The sequence below is a fragment of the Salmo salar genome, chromosome 01 (assembly GCF_965601325.2).
Source record: "Salmo salar chromosome 01, fSalSal1, whole genome shotgun sequence".
In the NCBI taxonomy this organism is placed as follows: Eukaryota; Metazoa; Chordata; class Actinopteri; order Salmoniformes; family Salmonidae; genus Salmo; species Salmo salar.
In genome coordinates this window covers 157,382,419-157,402,312 of record NC_138291.1, presented here as the reverse complement: position 1 = coordinate 157,402,312, position 19,894 = coordinate 157,382,419, and the positions used below count along the sequence as shown (strand labels likewise).

At 45.4% G+C, this 19,894-nt stretch overlaps 1 protein-coding gene across 3 annotated transcripts in view; it reads left to right on the top strand.

Moving 5' to 3' along the window:
- Positions 1 to 19,894, top strand: part of LOC106567450 (voltage-dependent N-type calcium channel subunit alpha-1B) — a 225,761-nt gene that overhangs the window by 118,214 nt on the left and 87,653 nt on the right. For 2 of the 3 annotated variants that reach the window (XM_082955417.1, XM_082955415.1), the window contains exons 6-8: positions 5,760 to 5,863; positions 8,436 to 8,551; positions 16,032 to 16,121. In XM_082955417.1, the coding sequence (XP_082811543.1) occupies positions 5,760 to 5,863; positions 8,436 to 8,551; positions 16,032 to 16,121 (310 nt within the window). The remainder of the gene's footprint in view (positions 1 to 5,759; positions 5,864 to 8,435; positions 8,552 to 16,031; positions 16,122 to 19,894) is intronic. The other variant, XM_082955416.1, reaches the window with a different exon arrangement.

The following is a 19,894-nucleotide window of genomic DNA, read 5'->3' as shown; positions in this document are numbered from 1 at the left end:
TTATGCCATCTATTACACCTTGCCTATGACGCTCGGCCATCGCTCATCCATATATTTATATGTACATATTCTCATTCACCCCTTTAGATTTGTGTGTATTAGGTAGTTGTTTGGGAATTGTTAGATTACTTGTTAGATATTACTGCAACTAGAAGCACAAGCATTTCGCTACACTCGCATTAACATCTGCTAACCATGTGTGTGACCAATAAAATTTGATTTGATTTTGATTTGAAACGTCTAGGAGCAACACCGGCTCAACCACGAGATGGTAGGCCACACATGCTCACAAAACGGGACCACTGAGTGCTGAAGAGCTCGGCACGTAAAAATTGTCTGTCCATTGCAACACTCACTACCGATTTCTAAACAGCCCCTGGAAGCAACGTAAGCACAAGAACTGTTTGTCGAGAGCGTCATGAAATGGGTTTCCATGGCCAAGCAGCCGCACACGAGCCTAAGATCACCATGCGCAATGCCAAGCGTCGGCTGTAATGGTGTAAAGCTCGGAGTGAGTCTCTTAGTTCCAGTGACGGGAAAGCGAGGTCCATACAGAAATGGTTAGTCGAGATCAGTGTGGAAGAACTTGACTGGCCTGCACAGAGCCCTGACCTCAACCTCATCGAACACCTTTGGGATGAATTGGAACGCCGACTACGAGCCAGTCCTAATCTCCCAACATCGGTGCCCAAGCTCACTAATGCTCTTGTGGCTGAATGGAAACAAGTCACTGCAGAAATGTTACAACATCTAGTGGAAAGCCTTCCCAGAATAGTTATAAGGGCTGTTATAGCAGCAAAGGAGTGACCAACTCCATATTAACCTCTATGGGCTAGGTGGGACGCTAGCGTGCCACCCGTGGTGCACTCCATCAACAGCAGGTGCATTTCAAGAGCGGCAAATTTGAATCCAAATAAATGTCAAAATTCAAATTTTTCAAAAATACAACTATTTTACACCATTTGAAAGATAAACATCTCCTTAATCTAACCACGTTTTACGATTTCAAAAAGGTTTTACGGCGAAAGCATAAATTTAGAGTATGTTAGGACAGTACATTTACAAGAGTTGTGTGTAATGTTTTGTCAAGTCAAAGACAGGGTCACCAAAACCATAAAACCAGCTAAAATGATGCACTAACCTTTTACAATCTCCATCAGATGACACTCCTAGGACATTATGTTAGACAATGCATGCATTTTTAGTTCTATCAAGTTCATATTTATATCCAAAAACAGCGTTTTACTATGGCATTGATGTTGAGGAAATCGTTTCCCTCCAATAACCGGCAGTCAAGTCAGCGTCACAAATTAAATAATTAAAATTAGAAAACATTGGTAAAATATTATATTGTCATTTAAAGAATTATAGATTTACATCTCTTGAACGCAATCAACTTGCCAGATTTAAAAATAACCTTACTGGGAAATCACACTTTGCAATAATCTGAGCACTGCGCCCAGAAAAATACGCGTTGCGATACAGACTAGACGTCATGTTGGGGAGATCTAAAATCGAAAATACTATGTAAATAATCCATTACCTTTGATTCTCTTCATCAGATGTCACTTCCAGGTATCACAGGTCCATAACGAATGTAGTTTTGTTCAAAAAAGCTCATCATTTATGTCCAAAAATCTCCGTCTTGTTCGCACATGATCTAAGCCAGCCGGACTTCTCGTCATGAACGAGGGGAAAAAATATATTTCCGTTCGTTCAAACATGTCAAACGTTGTATAGCATAAATCATTAGGGCCTTTTTTAACCAGAACATGAATAATATTCAAGGATGACGAATGCATACTCTTTTATAACGTATTGGAACGAGGGTACCCAACATGAACTCGCGCGCCAGGTGTCTAATGGGACATCATCGTTCCATGGCTCTTGTTCAGTCAGATCTCCCTCCAGAAGACTCAAAACACTTTGTAAAGGCTGGTGACATCTAGTGGAAGCAATAGGAAGTGCCAAAATATTCCTAAACCCCTGTGTTTTTCAATGGGATAGGTTTAAAGTCAATACAACACATCAGGTATCCACTTCCTGTCAGAAAATGTCTCAGGGTTTTGCCTTCCAAATGAGTTCTGTTATACTCACAGACACCATTCAAACAGTTTTAGAAACTTTAGAGTGTTTTCTATCCATATATAATAAGTATATGCATATTCTAGTTACTGGGTAGGATTAGTAACCAGATTAAATCGGGTACATTTTTTTTATCCAGACGTGCAAATGCTGCCCCCTAGCCCTAACAGGTTAATGCCCAGGGTTTTGGAATGAGGTATTCGCCGAGCAGGGGTCCACATACTTTTGGCCATGTAGTGTATTCACTATAGGTCTCACACCTTTATCTGTTACTGCATCACTATTGCTCATTAGCATACATGAATGTGGTCTGATTAGGTCTCAAACCAAGTCCTTAGGGTTAATGACTGAGCTGTTAATTACCTTTGTTAAGCCTGTATCTTCCCCCTGCCACCTTCCCTTAATTGCCCATCACAAGCCATTGGTCAATAGGTCTTAGTGTAGGTCTTATCTAATCAATGGAATCCTCAATGGAATCCTCACCCTATGGCCAACTATGGAGAGTAAGATTGATCCAGGAAGTTTTAGGAGGGTAGAGAGGGCACCTGAACTGGAGTGATTGATAATAATGCCTGTGTAATCAAATCTCAGGCCAAAGTCAATGCTGCAGGCTACCCACTGCAATAATAATATTCTCTGCCACAATCACAATCTGAGGCCTTGTCCCGAATGGCACACTGTCTTCCCAATATAGTGTTCGGCTTTAGAGACCACTTTTTATATCGGGAATTGGGTGTCATTTGGGATGCACCCTGAGAATTATGATGCAGTTATTTCATGGAGAGCTCATGGGTAGTTCAAATGACAGGTTCTTGCAGATACAGTACACTTCCTATCTGCATGAACCTTTCTATTTTATGTTTATTTTTGCCGTGTCTCTATGCACACACACACATTAGCACACACACTTTTCTTTTCTCATGTTTTTGTTCCACTTGACTTTTTAAAAATACTTTTTTTTTAAAAAGTATTACTGATATTGATTACTGTATTGTTGGGAAAGAGTAAGCAAGAAAGGCAGTTCACTGTACTTGTGCACATGACAATAAAAACGTGAATATAAATCAACATGGAATAAGAGAAGTGTGTAACATTACAGCAGACCTAGCTGGATAAGAGTCCAATAATCCACTGGAGCATATCGTACCAATACATAACTATGAGTACAGAAAAAAAGGTGCTATCTAGAAGCTTAAAGGGTTTTTCGACTGTCCCCATAGGAGAACCCTTTAAATAACTATTTTTGGTTGCAGGTAGAACCCTTTTGGTTCTAGGTAGAACCAGAGTTCTACATAGAACCCAAAAGAATTCTACTTGGAACCAAAAATCTTTGTTCTATGGGGACAGCCAAAGAACCCGTTTGGAACCCTTTTTTCTCAGAGTGTACTGGGAAACTAGTCAGGCAGACAGGCCGATACAGTGCCTTGCAAAAATATTCATCCCCCTTGGCATTTTTCCTATTTTGTTGCATTACAACCTGTAATTTAAATAGATTTTTATTTGGATTTCATGTAGTGGACATACACAAAATAGTCAAAATTGGTGAAGTGAAATGAAAAAAAAATCACTTGTTTCAAGAAATTTCAAAAAATTAAAAACTGTAAAGTGGTGCGTGCTTATGTATTCACCCCCTTTGATATGAAGCCCCTAAATAAGATCTGGTGCAACCGATTACCTTCAGAAGTCACATAATTAGTTAGATTGCACACAGGTGGACTTTATTTAAGTGTCACATGATCTCAGTATATATTCACCTGTTCTGAAAGGCCCCAGAGTTTGCAACACCATGATGCAAGGTGCACCACCAAGGAAGCGGCGCCATGAAGACCAAGGAGCTCTCCAAACAAGTCAGGGACAAAGTTCTGGAGAAGTACAGATCAGGGTTGGGTTATAAAAAAATATCAGAAACTTTGAACATCCCACGGAGCACCATTAAATCCATTATTAAAAAATGGAAAGCCTATGGCGCCACAACAAACCTGACAAGAGAGAGCCACCCACCAAAACTCACAGACCAGGCAAGGAGGGCATTAATCAGAAAGGCAACAGAGACCAAAGATAAACCTGAAGGAGCTGCAAAGCTCCACAGCGGAGAGTGGAGTATCTGTCCATAGGACCACTTTAAGCTGTACACTCCACAGAGCTGGGCTTTATGGAATAGTGGCCAGAAAAAAGACATTGCATAAAGAAAAAATAAGCAAACACGATTGGTGTTCGCCAAAAGGCATGTGGGAGTCTCCCCAAACATATCGAAGAAAGTACTCTGGTCAGATGAGACTAAAATTGAGCTTTTTGGCCATGAAGGAAAACGCTATGTCTGGCGCAAAGCCAACACCTCTCATCACCCCAAGAATTCCATCCCCAAGGTGAAGCATGGTGGTGGTGGCAGCATCATGCTGTGGGGATGTTTTTCATCGGCAGGGACTGGGAAACTAGTCAGAATTGAAGGAATGATGGATGGCGCTAAATACAGGGAAATTCTTGAGGGAAACCTGTTTTGGTCTTCCAGAGATTTGAGACTGGGACGGAGGTTCACCTTCCAGCAGGACAATGACCCTAAGCATACTGCTAAAGCAACACTCGAATGGTTTAAGGGGAAACATTTAAATGTCTTGGAATGGCCTAGTCAAAGCCCAGACCTCAAACCAATTGAGAATCTGTGGTTTGACTTAACGATTGCTGTACACCAGCGGAACCCATCCAACTTGAAGGAGCTGGAGCAGTTTTGCTTTGAAGAATGTGCAAAAATCCCAGTGGCTAGATGTGCCATGCTGATAGAGACGTACCCCAAGAGACTTGCAGCTGTAATTGCTGCAAAAGGTGGCTCTACAAAGTATTGACTTTGGGGGGTGAATAGTTATGCATGCTCAAGTTTTCAGTTTTTTTGTCTTATTTCTTGTTTGTTTCACAATAAAAATATTTTGCATCTTAAAAGTGGTAGGCATGTTGTGTTAATCAAATGATACAAACCCACAAAAAAATCTATTTTATTTCCAGGTTGTAAGGTAATAAAATCGAAAAAATGCCAAGGAGGGTGAATACTTTTGCAAGCCACTGTAGACAGGCAGGCAGACAGCTCCTGACCATTATATAGGCCAGACCTCAGCCTGTGTCTCTCCCAGCAGGGGATTGGCTTGTCAGGCTAGTTTGGCTTTCCAATTTTTTTTCCAATTGGCTGTTTAGAAACAGTAATTTGGGGTTGTATTACACGGTTGTTATACAGTGATAGAAGCCCCAAGGTCTCTCTGTTCTGCACATGGTAGCTGGTGGATCTGATTTGGTGGTTGGTTGACTGACTGTGTGGGAGTTTGTTTACCGGTAAGAAGACATTTATTTTAGTGACAGAGTAAGTAGCGTATATTGACATTTTTGTGTAGAAGCAAGTATAGCAAACCTTTCAGATATAGATGTTATGCAGATGTTGTACATTGACCAACTGCAAACATTAAGAGGAAACATAATACTCATACACATACACCTTTTTCTTTGTCTTTCTTTCCCTCTGTGTGTGTGTGTGTGTGTGTGTGTGTGTGTGTGTGTGTGTGTGTGTGTGTGTGTGTGTGTGTGTGTGTGTGTGTGTGTGTGTGTGTGTGTGTGTGTGTGTGTGTGTGTGTGTGTGTGTGTGTGTGTGTGTGTGTGTGTGTGTGTGTGTGTGTGTGTGTGTGCGCACTCAGGCTAACGATGCCTCGGGGAACACCTGGAACTGGCTCTACTTCATCCCCCTGATCATCATCGGATCCTTCTTCATGCTCAACTTGGTCCTGGGTGTCTTATCAGGGTAAGTCTGACCCAACACACACACACACACACACACACACACACACACACACACACACACACACACACACACACACACACACACACACACACACACACACACACACACACACACACACACACACAGACAGACAGACACACATTCACACAGACAGACAGACAGACAGACAGACACACACACACACACACACACACACACACACACACACACACACACACACACACACACACCAGACATAGGGTTTAGGGAATCATGGACCAGACTTTGCATACAAACCACTCATTTTATTAGCTAGGACAGGATGACAACTAGAGCACAAACAAAAAGGATGACAACAAGAGCCACGGTACCCTATATACTAACCTATTCTATTGACAGGTGAAATAGTAGGGGGTGTGTGTGTGTGCATGTGTGTGTTTGCGCACACAAATATATGTACAGTATTTGTTTGCGTGTGTGTGTTTGATCCTGTGTCTCCAGTGGAGGGGCTGAGCGGAGCCCACTCAGGCTGAAAGCCTAGCTGGCCTGATGGGGAGAGCTTCCCCATAAAGAAATGTGCATTTACAGGGACAGCATTACCATAATGAAATGAGCCGGTGCCGCTGGAATAGCCATGTAAATATGGAGAGAGTTGAGGTTCCAGATTTATCTTAATGAAAAGCCTATCGGAAGTCACTTAAAATATACTGTAATTAGACCTATATAAAATAATTAAACAATGAATACCTTATCCTCTCCTATAATCCATGCTCACAATACAATGAATCTATTGGAATTAGAAGGAATTCAGCTATTGAAGTTCAGCAACGTTCAATCTGAGTCAACATTCACTCTCTCTTTCCCTCTCACACACTTTATCTTCTTCCCTTTTTCTCTCTTGCCCTCTCTTTTAATATGGGATGCATTATTCACCCACGCACACACACACACACACACACACAGGCACACAATGTCTCCCATCAGCCCTACGAGGAGACATCCTGTTAAGAGTTACGTAGTATGGCTACATGTTTCTGGTCAGGTGCTATGTTTACGTTTTCTGGGAAGCCTAATCTCCTACTCAGTGAATGGCTAGCTCTCCTCTGTCTGTGTGTTTTGTGTGTTTTGTGTGTGTGTGTGTGTATTATGTGTGCATATGTGCGTGCGTCCTCCATCTCATCTGTCCTTCCTGAACCCAATGACACTCTGCCTTAAGGCATGCTTCCCATTTGGAACAGTTTGTGCATATATTATGACGTCATTTTGTGATGCTTTTGTTCGTTTTGGTCTTCGGGTTTTTCTTCGGCTGTTTGTGCAAATCCCCAAATTCTCCAGGCAAGCCGAAATTCGGATCCAAAATCTAGGCCCTTCGTCGTCATTGGTCAATAGTAGGGATTCTTCAATTAAGTGTTTGTTTTCATTCTGCGACAGACAAATTGTTTTCATGCTACTTTTTTCACTTGAGAAATACTGCTTAGTTAGATGTAAAATTGTGCAACTAAGATCTCATTTATTGACTTATCTTACATATATTCTCAGTATTTCTGGTTACAGCGTCTCAAGATGGACAAACAGTACTATTGCTGCTTTTTCTTGTTCTTCAAGCGAAGGTGTTTTAAGGGAGTATGCGAGCACACTCGTTCGGCTAGGCGCCAGCCGAATCAAAGTATGCTGACGCCTTTAGCTTCAAGATCCATGGCCATCTTGTAGAGCCTCCCTTCTCACATTCCACAGCTTACCACAAAAGAATATCAGCCATCACTCCAGTGGTTGAACTAACAGAGAGATGACAGTGTCACTTTTGGGTAACATAAAATTATACTGATGATACCGCATTCATTTTGAATTCTTCCAACTGACGGGAAATGCATCTCAACTGAAATGACACTGAAAACAGCTAAAATAGAATTCAGTTGCAAGATTAGTAATCTCCCACTCTCCTTCTCTCCCTCCCTCTACTTGCTCTCTTTATCTCCCTCTCTCTCTCTTCTCACTCTCTCGCTCTCTCTCCTGTGTTTTAAAATGGCCAGGTCTTTAATCTTAATGGTGTCCCTTGCTCTTCTCTTTGAACTCAGTGGTCTGTCGGTCTCATTGTCTGTGACAGTGAGAAACACTCCTCTACACACACTGGGTCCGTCTCAACAGGGCTCATTCCATATACATTGTCATTAGTCTAGAAAGAACTGGTTTCCTATGGGGAAGCAGAACTTTATCTGGGCCTAAGGAATGAGTTGGTGTGTGTGCATGTGTGAGTGCATGCATAGGTGTGTGCGTGTGTCTTTGTGTGTGTGTGTGAGCATATTTAAAGAATTTTGTAACCCTTTTATCTGTGAGCTGACCTCATCCACACCACACTTTAACAGTGGGAGACAGGGCTACATTTGTCTGTTTGTCCATTCATCCATGCCTGTATCTCTGTGAGTTTGGCCCTTCAAAGAGCCCTTTCATGATCCATTCCTCCCAGAGAGGAGAGAAAGAGTGGAACACACACAGAGGCTGAAATTCCATAGAAATGAACCTGTATATTCCAATAGGAGTTTATAGTGTGTGGGTCCGTGTGTGTGTGTCCATATGTCTGTGTGTGTGTTCACAGGGAGTTTGCCAAAGAAAGAGAGCGTGTGGAGAAGAGGCAGGACTTTCTAAAGCTGCGTAGACAGCAGCAGATAGAGAGAGAGCTGACGGGATACCTGGAGTGGATATGCAAGGCAGGTCAGTCTCACCTCCACTTCTTCTAATCCGTGTGTGTGTTTCCCACATTTTGTTACATTACAGCCTTATTCTAAAATGGATTAAATAAAACATTTCCCTCATCAATCTACATACAATACCCCATAATTGTCAAATGTCAGTGTGTGGCGGGTCGGACGAAGTCAGGCGCAGGACACAGAACTGAGTAAAAACTTAACTTTACTCGAAAATAAACCAACAAAATATTCCATGCTGGGAAACACACCAGCTCACAGAAATACCAACCACTTAACAATGAACAAACACGCACAAAAAACCATGGGGAAAACAGAGGGTTAAATTACATTTACATTTAAGTCATTTAGCAGACGCTCTTATCCAGAGCGACTTACAAATTGGTGAATTCACCTTATAATATCCAGTGGAACAACCACTTTACAATAGTGCATCTAAATCTTTTAAGGGGGGGGGGGGTTAGAAGGATTACTTTATCCTATCCCAGGTATTCCTTAAAGAGGTGGGGTTTCAGGTGTCTCCGGAAGGTGGTGATTGACTCCGCTGTCCTGGCGTCGTGAGGGAGCTTGTTCCACCATTGGGGTGCCAGAGCAGCGAACAGTTTTGACTGGGCTGAGCGTGAACTGTGCTTCCTCAGAGGTAGGGAGGCGAGCAGGCCAGAGGTGGATGAACGCAGTGCCCTTGTTTGGGTGTAGGGCCTGATCAGAGCCTGACGGTACGGAGGTGCCGTTCCCCTCACGGCTCCGTAGGCAAGCACCATGGTCTTGTAGCGGATGTGAGCTTCAACTGGAAGCCAGTGGAGAGAGCGGAGGAGCGGGGTGACGTGAGAGAACTTGGGAAGGTTGAACACCAGACGGGCTGCGGCGTTCTGGATGAGTTGTAGGGGTTTAATGGCACAGGCAGGGAGCCCAGCCAACAGCGAGTTGCAGTAATCCAGGCGGGAGATGACAAGTGCCTGGATTAGGACCTGCGCCGCTTCCTGTGTGAGGCAGGGTCGTACTCTGCGAATGTTGTAGAGCATGAACCTACAGGATCGGGTCACCGCCTTGATGTTAGTGGAGAACGACAGGGTGTTGTCCAGGGTCACGCCGAGGCTCTTAGCACTCTGGGAGGAGGACACAAGGGAGTTGTCAACCGTGATGGCGAGATCATGGAACGGGCAGTCCTTCCCCGGGAGGAAGAGCAGCTCCGTCTTGCCGAGGTTCAGCTTGTAATTGGGGAATTGAAACCAGGTGTGTAAAACAAAGACAAAACAAAAGGAAAATGAAAAGTGGATCGACAATGGCTAGAAGGCCGGTGACGTCGACCGCCGAACGTCGCCCGAGCAAGGAGAGGGACCGACTTCGGCAGAAGTCGTGACAGTACCCCCCTTGGAGCCACGCGCCGACACCGGGCTCGGGGGCGACCCGGAGGACGAGGCGCAGGACGACCCGGGTGAAGACGGTGAAATTCCTGCAGTAACAATGGGTCCAGGATGTCCTCCACCGGCACCCAGCATCTCTCCTCCGGACCGTACCCCTCCCACTCCACGAGGTACTGAAGGCCTCTCGCCCGACGCCTTGAGTCCATGATGGCTCGCACAGTATACGCCGGGGCCCCCTCGATGTCCAGAGGGGGCAGAGGAACCTCCCGCACCTCAGGCTGCTGGAGCGGACCAGCCACCACTGGCCTGAGGAGAGACACATGGAACGAGGGGTTAATACGGTAATCAGGGGGGAGCTGTAACTTATAACAAACCTCGTTCAGTCTCCTCGGGACTTTAAATGGCCCCACAAACCACGGACCCAGCTTCCGGCAGGGCAGGTGAAGGGGTAGGTTTCGGGTCGAGAGCCAGACCCGGTCCCCCGGTGCATACATCGGGGGCCTCACTGCGGTCGGCGCTCCCCTTCTGCCGCCTGATGGCCCGTTGCAGGCGCACATGGGCAGCGTCCCATGTCTCCTCCGAGCGCCGAAACCATTCATCCACCGCAGGTGCCTCGATCTGGCTCTGATGCCACGGTGCCAGGACCGGCTGATAACCTAGTACACACTGAAAAGGATATAGGTTAGTGGAGGAGTGGCGGAGGGAGTTTTGGGCCATCTCCGCTCAGGGGATGAAAGCCGCCCACTCCCCCGGCCGGTCCCGGCAATAGGATGGCAGAAACCTACCCACATACTGGTTAACTCTCTCCACCTGCCCGTTACTCTCGGGGTGAAAACCTGAGGTAAGGCTGACCGAGACCTCCAGGCATTCCATAAACGCCCTCCAGACCCTAGACGTGAACTGGGGACCCAGATCAGAAACTATATCCTCAGTGCCGAAAGACGTGGGTGAACAGGGCCTCCGCAGTCTGTAGAGCCGTAGGGAGACCGGGCAAAGAAAGGAGACGGCAGGACTTAGAAAACCGGTCTACAACGACCAGGATTGTGGTGTTTCCCTGTGACAGAGGAAGATCCGTCACGAAATTCACCAATAGGTGTGACCTGGGTGGGAGTGGGCTCTGGGTGGGAGTGGGCTCTGTGATGTCCGCGTCCACCTCCCATACCACCGGTGCCACCAGGCAAGAACCTGGAAGTATGGGAGTAGGATCCGTGGACCGCTCCTCTGTGTCATACAGCCAGGACAGTGTGTCTGCCTTCACGTTCTGGGAACCTGGTCTGTAGGATAGGGTGAAAAAAAAACGGGTAAAAAATGGGCACCTTGCCTTGCGAGGGTTCTGTCTCCTCGCTGCCCGTATGTACTCCAGATTGCGGTGGTCAGTCCAGATGAGGAAAGGGTGTTTAGCCCCCTCAAGCCAATGCCTCCACACTTTCAGAGCCTTTACGACAGCCAGTAACTCCCGGTCCCCCACATCATAGCTACGCTCCGCCAAGCTGAGCTTCTTCGAAAAGAAAGAGCAGGTGCGGAGTTTGGGTGGCGTACCCGAGCGCTGAGACAGCACAGCACCTATCCCAGCCTTGGACACGCCAACCTCCACTAAGAACGCCAAAGAGGGACCCGGATGAGCCAGCACAGGAGCCGAGGTAAACAGAGCCTTCAGGTGACCAAAAGCCCTGTCCGCCTCAGCCGACCACCGCAGCCGCACCGGTCCCCCCTTCAGCAATGAGGTAATGGGAGCCGCTACCTGACCAAAACCCTGGTTAAACCTCCGGTAGTAATTGACAAACCATAAAAATCGCTGCACCTCCTTCACCGTGGTGGTTGTCGGCCAATTACACACAGCTGAAATGCGGTCACTCTCCATCTACACCCCTGAAGTGGAAATGCGGTACTCTAGGAAGTAGACGGACTGTTGGAAGAACAGACATAGCTCAGCCTTGACATACAGGTTATGCTCCAACAGTCGACCAAGCACCCTGCGCACCAGGGACACATGCTCGGCGCGCGTAGCAGAGTATATCAGAGTGTCGTCGATATACACCACTACGCCCTGCCCGAGCAGGTCCCGGAAAATCTTGTCTACAAAGGATTGGAAGACTGATGGAGCATTCATCAGCCCGTACGGCATGACGAGGTATTCATAGTGCCCAGAGGTGGTACTAAATGCCGTCTTCCACTCATCCCCCTCCCGGATACGCACCAGATTGTACGCGCTCCTGAGATCCAATTTTGTGAAGAAGCACGCCCCGTGTATTGACTCGATCGCACTGGCTATGAGAGGTAGCGGGTAACTGTACCTCACAGTGATGTGATTGATCCCTCGATAGTCAATACACAGGCGTAAACCACCCTCCTTCTTCTTCACAAAAAAGAAACTTGAGGAGGAAGGTGAAGTGGAAGGCCAAATGTATCCCCGCCCCAGAGATTCGGAGACATATGTTTCCATAGCTGCCGTCTCCTCCTGTGACAGAGGATACACGTGACTCCTGGGAAGTGCTGCGTCTACCATGAGATTTATCGCACAATCCCCCCGTCGATGAGGTGGTAATTTAGTCGCCCTCTCCTTACAGAAGGCGAGAGCCAAATCGGCATATTCAGAGGGGATGTGCATGGTGGAGACCTGGTCTGGACTCTCCACCGTAGTAGCACCGATGGAAACACCTACACACCATCCTAAGCACTTACGGAACCATCCCTTGAGAGCCCTAAGTTGCCACAAAATAGTGGGGTCATGATAGGCCAACCAGGGAAGGCCCAACACCACGGAAAACGCAGGAGAATCAATCAGGAAGAGACTAATTCTCTCCTCATGACCCTTCTGCGTTATCATACATAGTGGGGCAGTGGTCTCCCTAATCAGCCCTGACCCTAAAGGACGACTATCTAAGGCATGTACAGGGAAGGGACATCAACAGGAACAATAGGGATCCCTAATCTAAGTGCAAATGAACAGTCAATAAAGTTCCCAGCTGCACCTGAATCTACTAGCGCCTTATGCTGGGAATGCGGGAAAACTCAGGAAATTCTATACACACACACGTGCTCAACAGGGAGCTCTGGGTGAGTCGGGTGCCTACTCACCTGGGATGATCCACCAGTGCCCTGCCTGCTGCCTCGACTCCCTGGGGAACCTCCCCAGCACCGACCAGCAGTGTGCCCTCTGCGGCCACATGTGGTACAGGAAGTGGTCACCCTCATATCAGCACCTCCGAGCTCCATAGGTGTAGGATCGGGGGTGCTGGGGGATGGAATGGACGAGCCCCGATCTGGACGTCCGCGGGAGGCCAACAGGTTATCCAGCCAGATGGATAAATCCACCAGCTGGTCGAGGTTAACCTCGCAAGCGTCCCACCCCTGGTACACCCAATCAACAACAGGTGAAATATCAAGACCGCCAAATTTGAATTTCTCAAACATACAACTATCTTACACCCTTTGAAAGATAAACATCTCCTTAATCTAACCACGTTGTCCGATTTCAAAACGGCTTTACGGCAAAAGCATAAAGTTAGATTATGTTAGGAGAGTACATTGACAATAGCTGTGTGTAATGTTTTGTCAATTCAAAGAAAGGCGTCACCAAAAGCAGAAAACCAGCTAAAATGATGCACTAACCTTTGACAATCTCCATCAGATGACACTCCTAGGACATTATGTTAGACAATGCATGCATTTTTTGTTCTATCAAGTTCATATTTATATCCAAAAACAGCGTTTTACTATGGCGTTGATGTTGAGGAAATCGATAATTCCCTCCAATAACCGCCAGTCAAGCAGCACAACAAATTAAATAATTACTATTCGAAAACATTGGTAAAATATTATATTGTCATTCAAAGAATTATAGATTTACATCTCTTGAACGCAACCGGATTGCCAGATTTAAAAATAACCTTACTGGGAAATCACACTTTGCAATAATCTGAGCACTGCGCCCAGAAAAATACGCTTTGCGATACAGACTAACCGCCATGTTGGAGAGATCTAAAATCGAAAATACTATGTAAATAATCCATTACCTTTGATTCTCTTCATCAGATGTCACTTCCAGGAATCCCAGGTCCATAACAAATGTAGTTTTGTTCGAAAAAGCTCATAATTTATGTCCAAAAAGCTCTGTGTTGTTAGCACATGATCTGCCAGCCGGACTTCTCGTCATGAACGAGGGGGAAAAAAATATTTACGTTTGTTCAAACATGTCAAACGTTGTATAGCATAAATCATTAGTGCCTTTTTTAACCAGAACATGAATAATATTCAAGGCGGACGTTTGCATTCTCTTTTAAAACGTTTTGGAACGAGAGTACCAAACATGAACTCGCGCGCCAGTCTAATCGGCCACCACCGTTCCAAGGCTCTTGTTCGTTCAGTTCTCACAGTATAAGACTCAAAACACTTTCTAAAGACTGGTGACATCTAGTGGAAGCCATAGGAAGTGCTCAAAAATTAATAAGCCCCTGTGTGTTTCAATGGCATAGGCTTAAAGGTAATTCAACACATCAGGTATCCACTTCCTGTCAGAATTTGTCTCAGGGTTTTGACTGCCAAATGAGTTCTGTTATACTTACAGACACCATTCAAACAGTTTTAGTAAATTCAGAGTGTTTTCTATCCAAACCTGAACAATAATATGCATATTCTAGCTTCTGAGTTGGTGTAGGAGGCAGTTAAAAATGGGCACATATTTTTTTCAAAATTCTCAATACTGCCCCCTAGCCCCAAGAGGTTTTAAGGGTGGTGTTCCTGCAAGCCAGCTCCCGACGAACGTCCTCACGCAGACTGCACCGGTAATGGTCGATCAGGGCCCTCTCATTCCATCCCGCGCTGGCAGCCAGGATCCTGAAGTCTAGAGCGAAGTCCTGTGCGCTCCTCATCCCCTGTCCCCCGCCGCTCTCCCCTCAGGTGGATGATCGAAGACCGCTCGAAAGCGGCGAGTGAAATCCTCATAGCGGACCGACGCTGCGTCTACTCCTCCCCAGACGGCGTTGGCCCACTCAAGCGCTTTCCCCGACAAACAGGAGATGAGGGCGGACACACTCTCGTGTCCCGAGGGAGCCGTGTGAACGGTCGCCAGGTAGAGCTCCAACTGGAGCAGGAACCCCTGGCACCCGGCAGCCGTCCCATCATATGCCCTCGGGAGCAAGAGGGCAAGCAAGCCGTGACAATAATGACAAAGCGAAAACAGGTTTTTAGAAGAGTTTGCAAGTGTATTTTGAGTGACATTTCAGATGTATGTATGGGGACAGAGTTAGTCATTTAAAAATAATGTAACTTTTTACATGATTTGTTAAGCCAAATTTACTCCTGAACTAATTTAGTTATTTTAGTTATACATTTATTTATGATTATTTTTTTTTTTAAAGCCCCCTTTTTCTCCCCAATTTCGATCTTGTCTCATCGCTGCAACTCCCCAACGGGCTCGGGAGGCAAAGGTCAAGTCATCCGCCAAACCGCGGTTCTTAACACCCGCCCGCTTTTAACCCGGAAGCCAGCTGCACCAATGTTTCGGAGAAAATAACATTCAACTGCCGACCGAGGTCAGCCTACAGGCACCCGGCCCGCTACGAGTAGCCGCTAGAGCGCGATGAGCCAAGTAAAGACCCCCTGGCCAAACCCTCCCCTAACCTGGATGACGCTGGGACAATTGTGCGCCGCCCAATGGGACTACCGTTTTAATCCCACTTTGTAACACAATAAATTGTGAAGGAATCCAAGGGGTCTGAATACTTTTGCAAGGCATGTGTGTGTTGTTACTTTAAATTATGGTGATGTGTATGCACTGTACATGGGTATGTACAGTCTTAGAAAAAGGGTGCTACCTAGAACCTAAAAGGCTTATTTGACTGTCGCCATAGTAAAACCCTTTGAAGAACCATTTTTGGTTCCAAGTAAACCCTGTTGTTCCAGGTAGAACTATTTTCAGTTCCATGTAGAACCTCTTCCAAAGAAAAACCCAGAAGGGTTGTATCTGGAACCAAAAAGGGTTCTCTCATGGGGACAGCAGAAAAACCCTTTTGGAACCCTTTTTTCTAAGAGTGTATTTGTGTGGGTGTGGGTGTGTGCATGAGCGTTCGTGAGTATGTGTGCGTGTGTCGTGGTATATAATCCTGTCCTCTCCTGTTCCAGAGGAGGTGCTGCTGGAGGAGGAGGATGAGAACGCGGAGGAGAAGTCCCCTCTGGACGGTGCGTGGTACAAGAGGAAACATAACCTCCCAGGTGAAAAGCGGGCTAGAGATCCACACTGTGGCCTTTACCATGGTACCCTACTGGACTACCATGGTACCTTATGGTAAAACAGGCACAGTTAGATACTATTAACCATTCTCATGAATTAGCCTCGCCCATTTTCAGATTCAGACTATGTTGAACCATGTCATTCTGTGGTATATAAATCGCTCAATTCGATTCATGCCATATTCAGGGTACCATGAATGTGGTCTGGTTCTCTTTCACCTGGGGTATAGGTATTAATACACTATTAGAATGTGATAGAGTATCACTGAGTGATTACTAAGATCCAGGGAGACTGCTGTAATGAGATGCTTGTCTCATTCTGGTGTCCCTGCACTACATCTTGTTTGTCAGTCTTTTCTCTCACTCTATTCGGTCTTTCTCTCCCTCTATTTCTATCTTTTATTTCTTAAACTTTCCATCTATGTATTCCCCTTCACTCCACTCTTTTTGCCCTCTCTTCTTTTTTCCTCTTCTCTGTTGTGGGCGGTTCTCTTCTTGTTCTCTATCACTACCCCCCTCTCTCTCTTCACCGCTCTCTCTTCTCTCCTTCTTCCCTCTTCTTTCTCCCTCTCCCCTTCTCTCTCACTCCCCCTCCTCTCTCTTCTCTTTCTCTTTCCTCTTCTCTCCGACGTGGACGGTTCTTCCTGCTCCATCTGGAGTGCAGTCATGTCCCAGCTGTTACTCCCCCCAGCCCCCTGCAGCCGCATGTTGTGTTATGTCTATACTCTCAGCCAATTAGGTCTGGTGTGGGAGCCAGGGTTAATTAGGGGGATTTAGAGAGATGACTTGATTGGATTAGGGCTGTACGATACAATGCGCACACACAAACACACAAGCACGAATCTACTCACACACATTTCTCAGGTTAGATGACAGAATGGATGGCTTGTCTACATCTTTTGTCTACATCTTCCTTTGTTTAATAACTTAATTACATGATGCAGATTATTATGCCACTGAATAATATTGTTAAAGCTGAAAATGTCGACGTGGCCAAGGGATATTGAATGGCAGGTTCAAGTTCTTACAGTGCAGTAATCAATGTCAAAATAGTATAATTCATAAAAATAAAACATTTATATAATAAAGAAAACATGAGAAATAAGAAACGTTTTAAATGTTTTTATAATGTGCAGGAATACTGGAGTATATGAAGTAGATATGTAGTATTTCCACTTCGCCCATCTGAGTGCAAGCGAGCTGATATAAGACAGGTAAATTGCCGAACCTGACGTTAGGGCTGGAAAATTCCAGTGTACCTGTTTTTACATGACAAAAATAATGTGCGTTTGACACTAGCACCGCCTTAACGTCAGCCGGAAGGGTTTTGTATACTCAGTGTATAAATACTATAGTAATATACTAGTGGTAATATATACAGTACCAGTCAAAAGTTTGGGCACACATACTCATTCAAGGGTTTGAAGACATCAAAACTATGAAATAACAGATATGGAAACATGTAGTGTAAAACAAATTAAAAAGGTGTTAAACAAATTAAAATATATATTTATTTGAAGTTCTTCAAAGTAGCCACCCTTTGCCATTGACAGCTTTGTACACTCTTGGCATTCTCTCAACCAGCTTCGTGTGGAATGCTTTTCTAACAGTTTTGAAGGAGTTCCCACATATGCTGAGCACTTGTTGGCTGCTTTTCCTTCACTCTGCGGTCCAACTCATCCCAAGCCATCTCAATTGGGTTGAGGTCAGGTGATTTTGGAGGCCAGGTCATCTGATGCAGCACTCCTTTACTCTCCTTCTTGGTCAAATAGCCCTTACACAGCCTGGAGGTGTGTTTTGGGTCATTGTCCTATTGAAAAACAAATGATATTTGCACTAAGCACATACCAGATGGGATGGCGTATTGCTGCAGAATGGTGTGGTAGCCATGCTGGTTAAGTGTGCCTTGAATTCTAAATAAATCCCAGAAAGTGTCACCAGCAAAGCACCATCACACCACCACCTCCATGCTTCATGTGGGAACCACACATGAGGAGATCATCCATTCACCTACTCTGTGTCTCACACAGATCTTTATTTTTTTTAACCTTTATTTAACCAGGTAGGTTAGTTGAGACCAAGTTCTCATTTACAACTGCGACCTGGCCAAGATAAGGCAAAGCAGTGCAACACAAACAACACAGAGTTAAACATGGAATAAACAAGCGTACAGTTAATAACACAATAGAAAAAAAGAAAGTCTATACACAGTGTGTGCAAATGGCGTGAGGAGGTAGGTAATAAATAGGCCATAGTAGCGAAGTAATTACAATTTAACAGATTAACACTGGAGTGATAAATGAGCAGATGATGATGTGCAAGTAGAGATACTGGTGAGCAAAAGAGCAGAAAAGTACATAAAAACAATATGGGGATGTTGGTAGATTGGGTGGGCTATTTACAGATGGACTATGTACAGCTGCAGCGATCGGTTAGCTGCTCAGATAGCTGATGTTTAAAATTAGTGAGGGAAATATAAGTCTCTAGATACGGCGGTTGGAACCAGATATCTCAAATTTGGACTCATCAGACCAAAGGACAGATTTCCACCTGTCTAATGTCCATTGCTCATGTTTCTTGGCCCAAGCAAGTCTCTTCTTCTTATTGGTGTCCTTTAGTAGGGGTTTCTTTGCAGCAATTCGACCATGAAGGCCTGATTCACGCAGTCTCCTCTGAACAGTTGATGTTAAGATGTCTGTTACTTGAACTCTGTGATGCATTTATTTGGACTGCAATTTCTAAGGTGCAGTTAACTCTAATGAACGTATCCTCTGCAGCAGAGGTAACTCTGGGGCTTCCTTAACTGTGCGCTTGATGGTGTTTGCGACTGTTTCATGATTAACGTTTCATGATGAAATTCTATGAACATACAGGAACTCAAATCATTTTGTTCACCCGACTTAGAATACCTCAATTAAATTCCGACCATATTATCTCACATGAGAATTGTCCTCCGTCATCACCATGGCCGTTTACATCCCACCTCAAGCCAAAACCTCGACGGCCCTCAACAAACTTCACTGGACATTATGCAAGCTGGAAACCACATATACTGAGAAAATAATGCGAAAATAATCTAGATGCATACACGGATACGGTGACTGAGTTCATAAGTATGTGTATAGGAAATGTAGTACCCACTGTGACTATTAAAACCTACCCTAACCAGAAACCGTGGATAGATGGTAGCATTCACGCGAAACTGAAACGAACCATCGCATTTAACGATGGCAAGACGACTGGTAATATGGCAGAATATAAACAGTGTAGTTATTCACTCCGCAAGGCAATCAAACAAGCTAAACGTCAGTATAGAGAGAAAGTGGAGTCTCAATTCAATGGCTCAGACACGAGACGTATGTGGCAGGGACTACAGATGACGAGACCGACGTCTTGCTTCCAGACAGGCTAAACACATTCTTCGCATGCTTTGAGGATAACACAGTACCACCGACGCGGCCCACTGCCAAGGACTGTGGGCACTCCTTTTCCGTGGCCGACGTGAGTAAAACATTTAAACATGTTAACCCTCGCAAGGCTGCCGGCTTTGACTGCATCCCAAGTCGCGTCCTCAGAGCATGCGCAGACCAGCTGGCTGGTGTGTTTACGGGCATATTCAATCTCTCCCTATCCCAGTCTGCTGTCCCTACATGCTTCAAGATGGCCACCATTGTTCCTGTATCCAAGAAGGCAACGGTAACTGAACTTAATGACTATCACCCCGTAGCACTCACCTGTCATCATGAAGTGCTTTG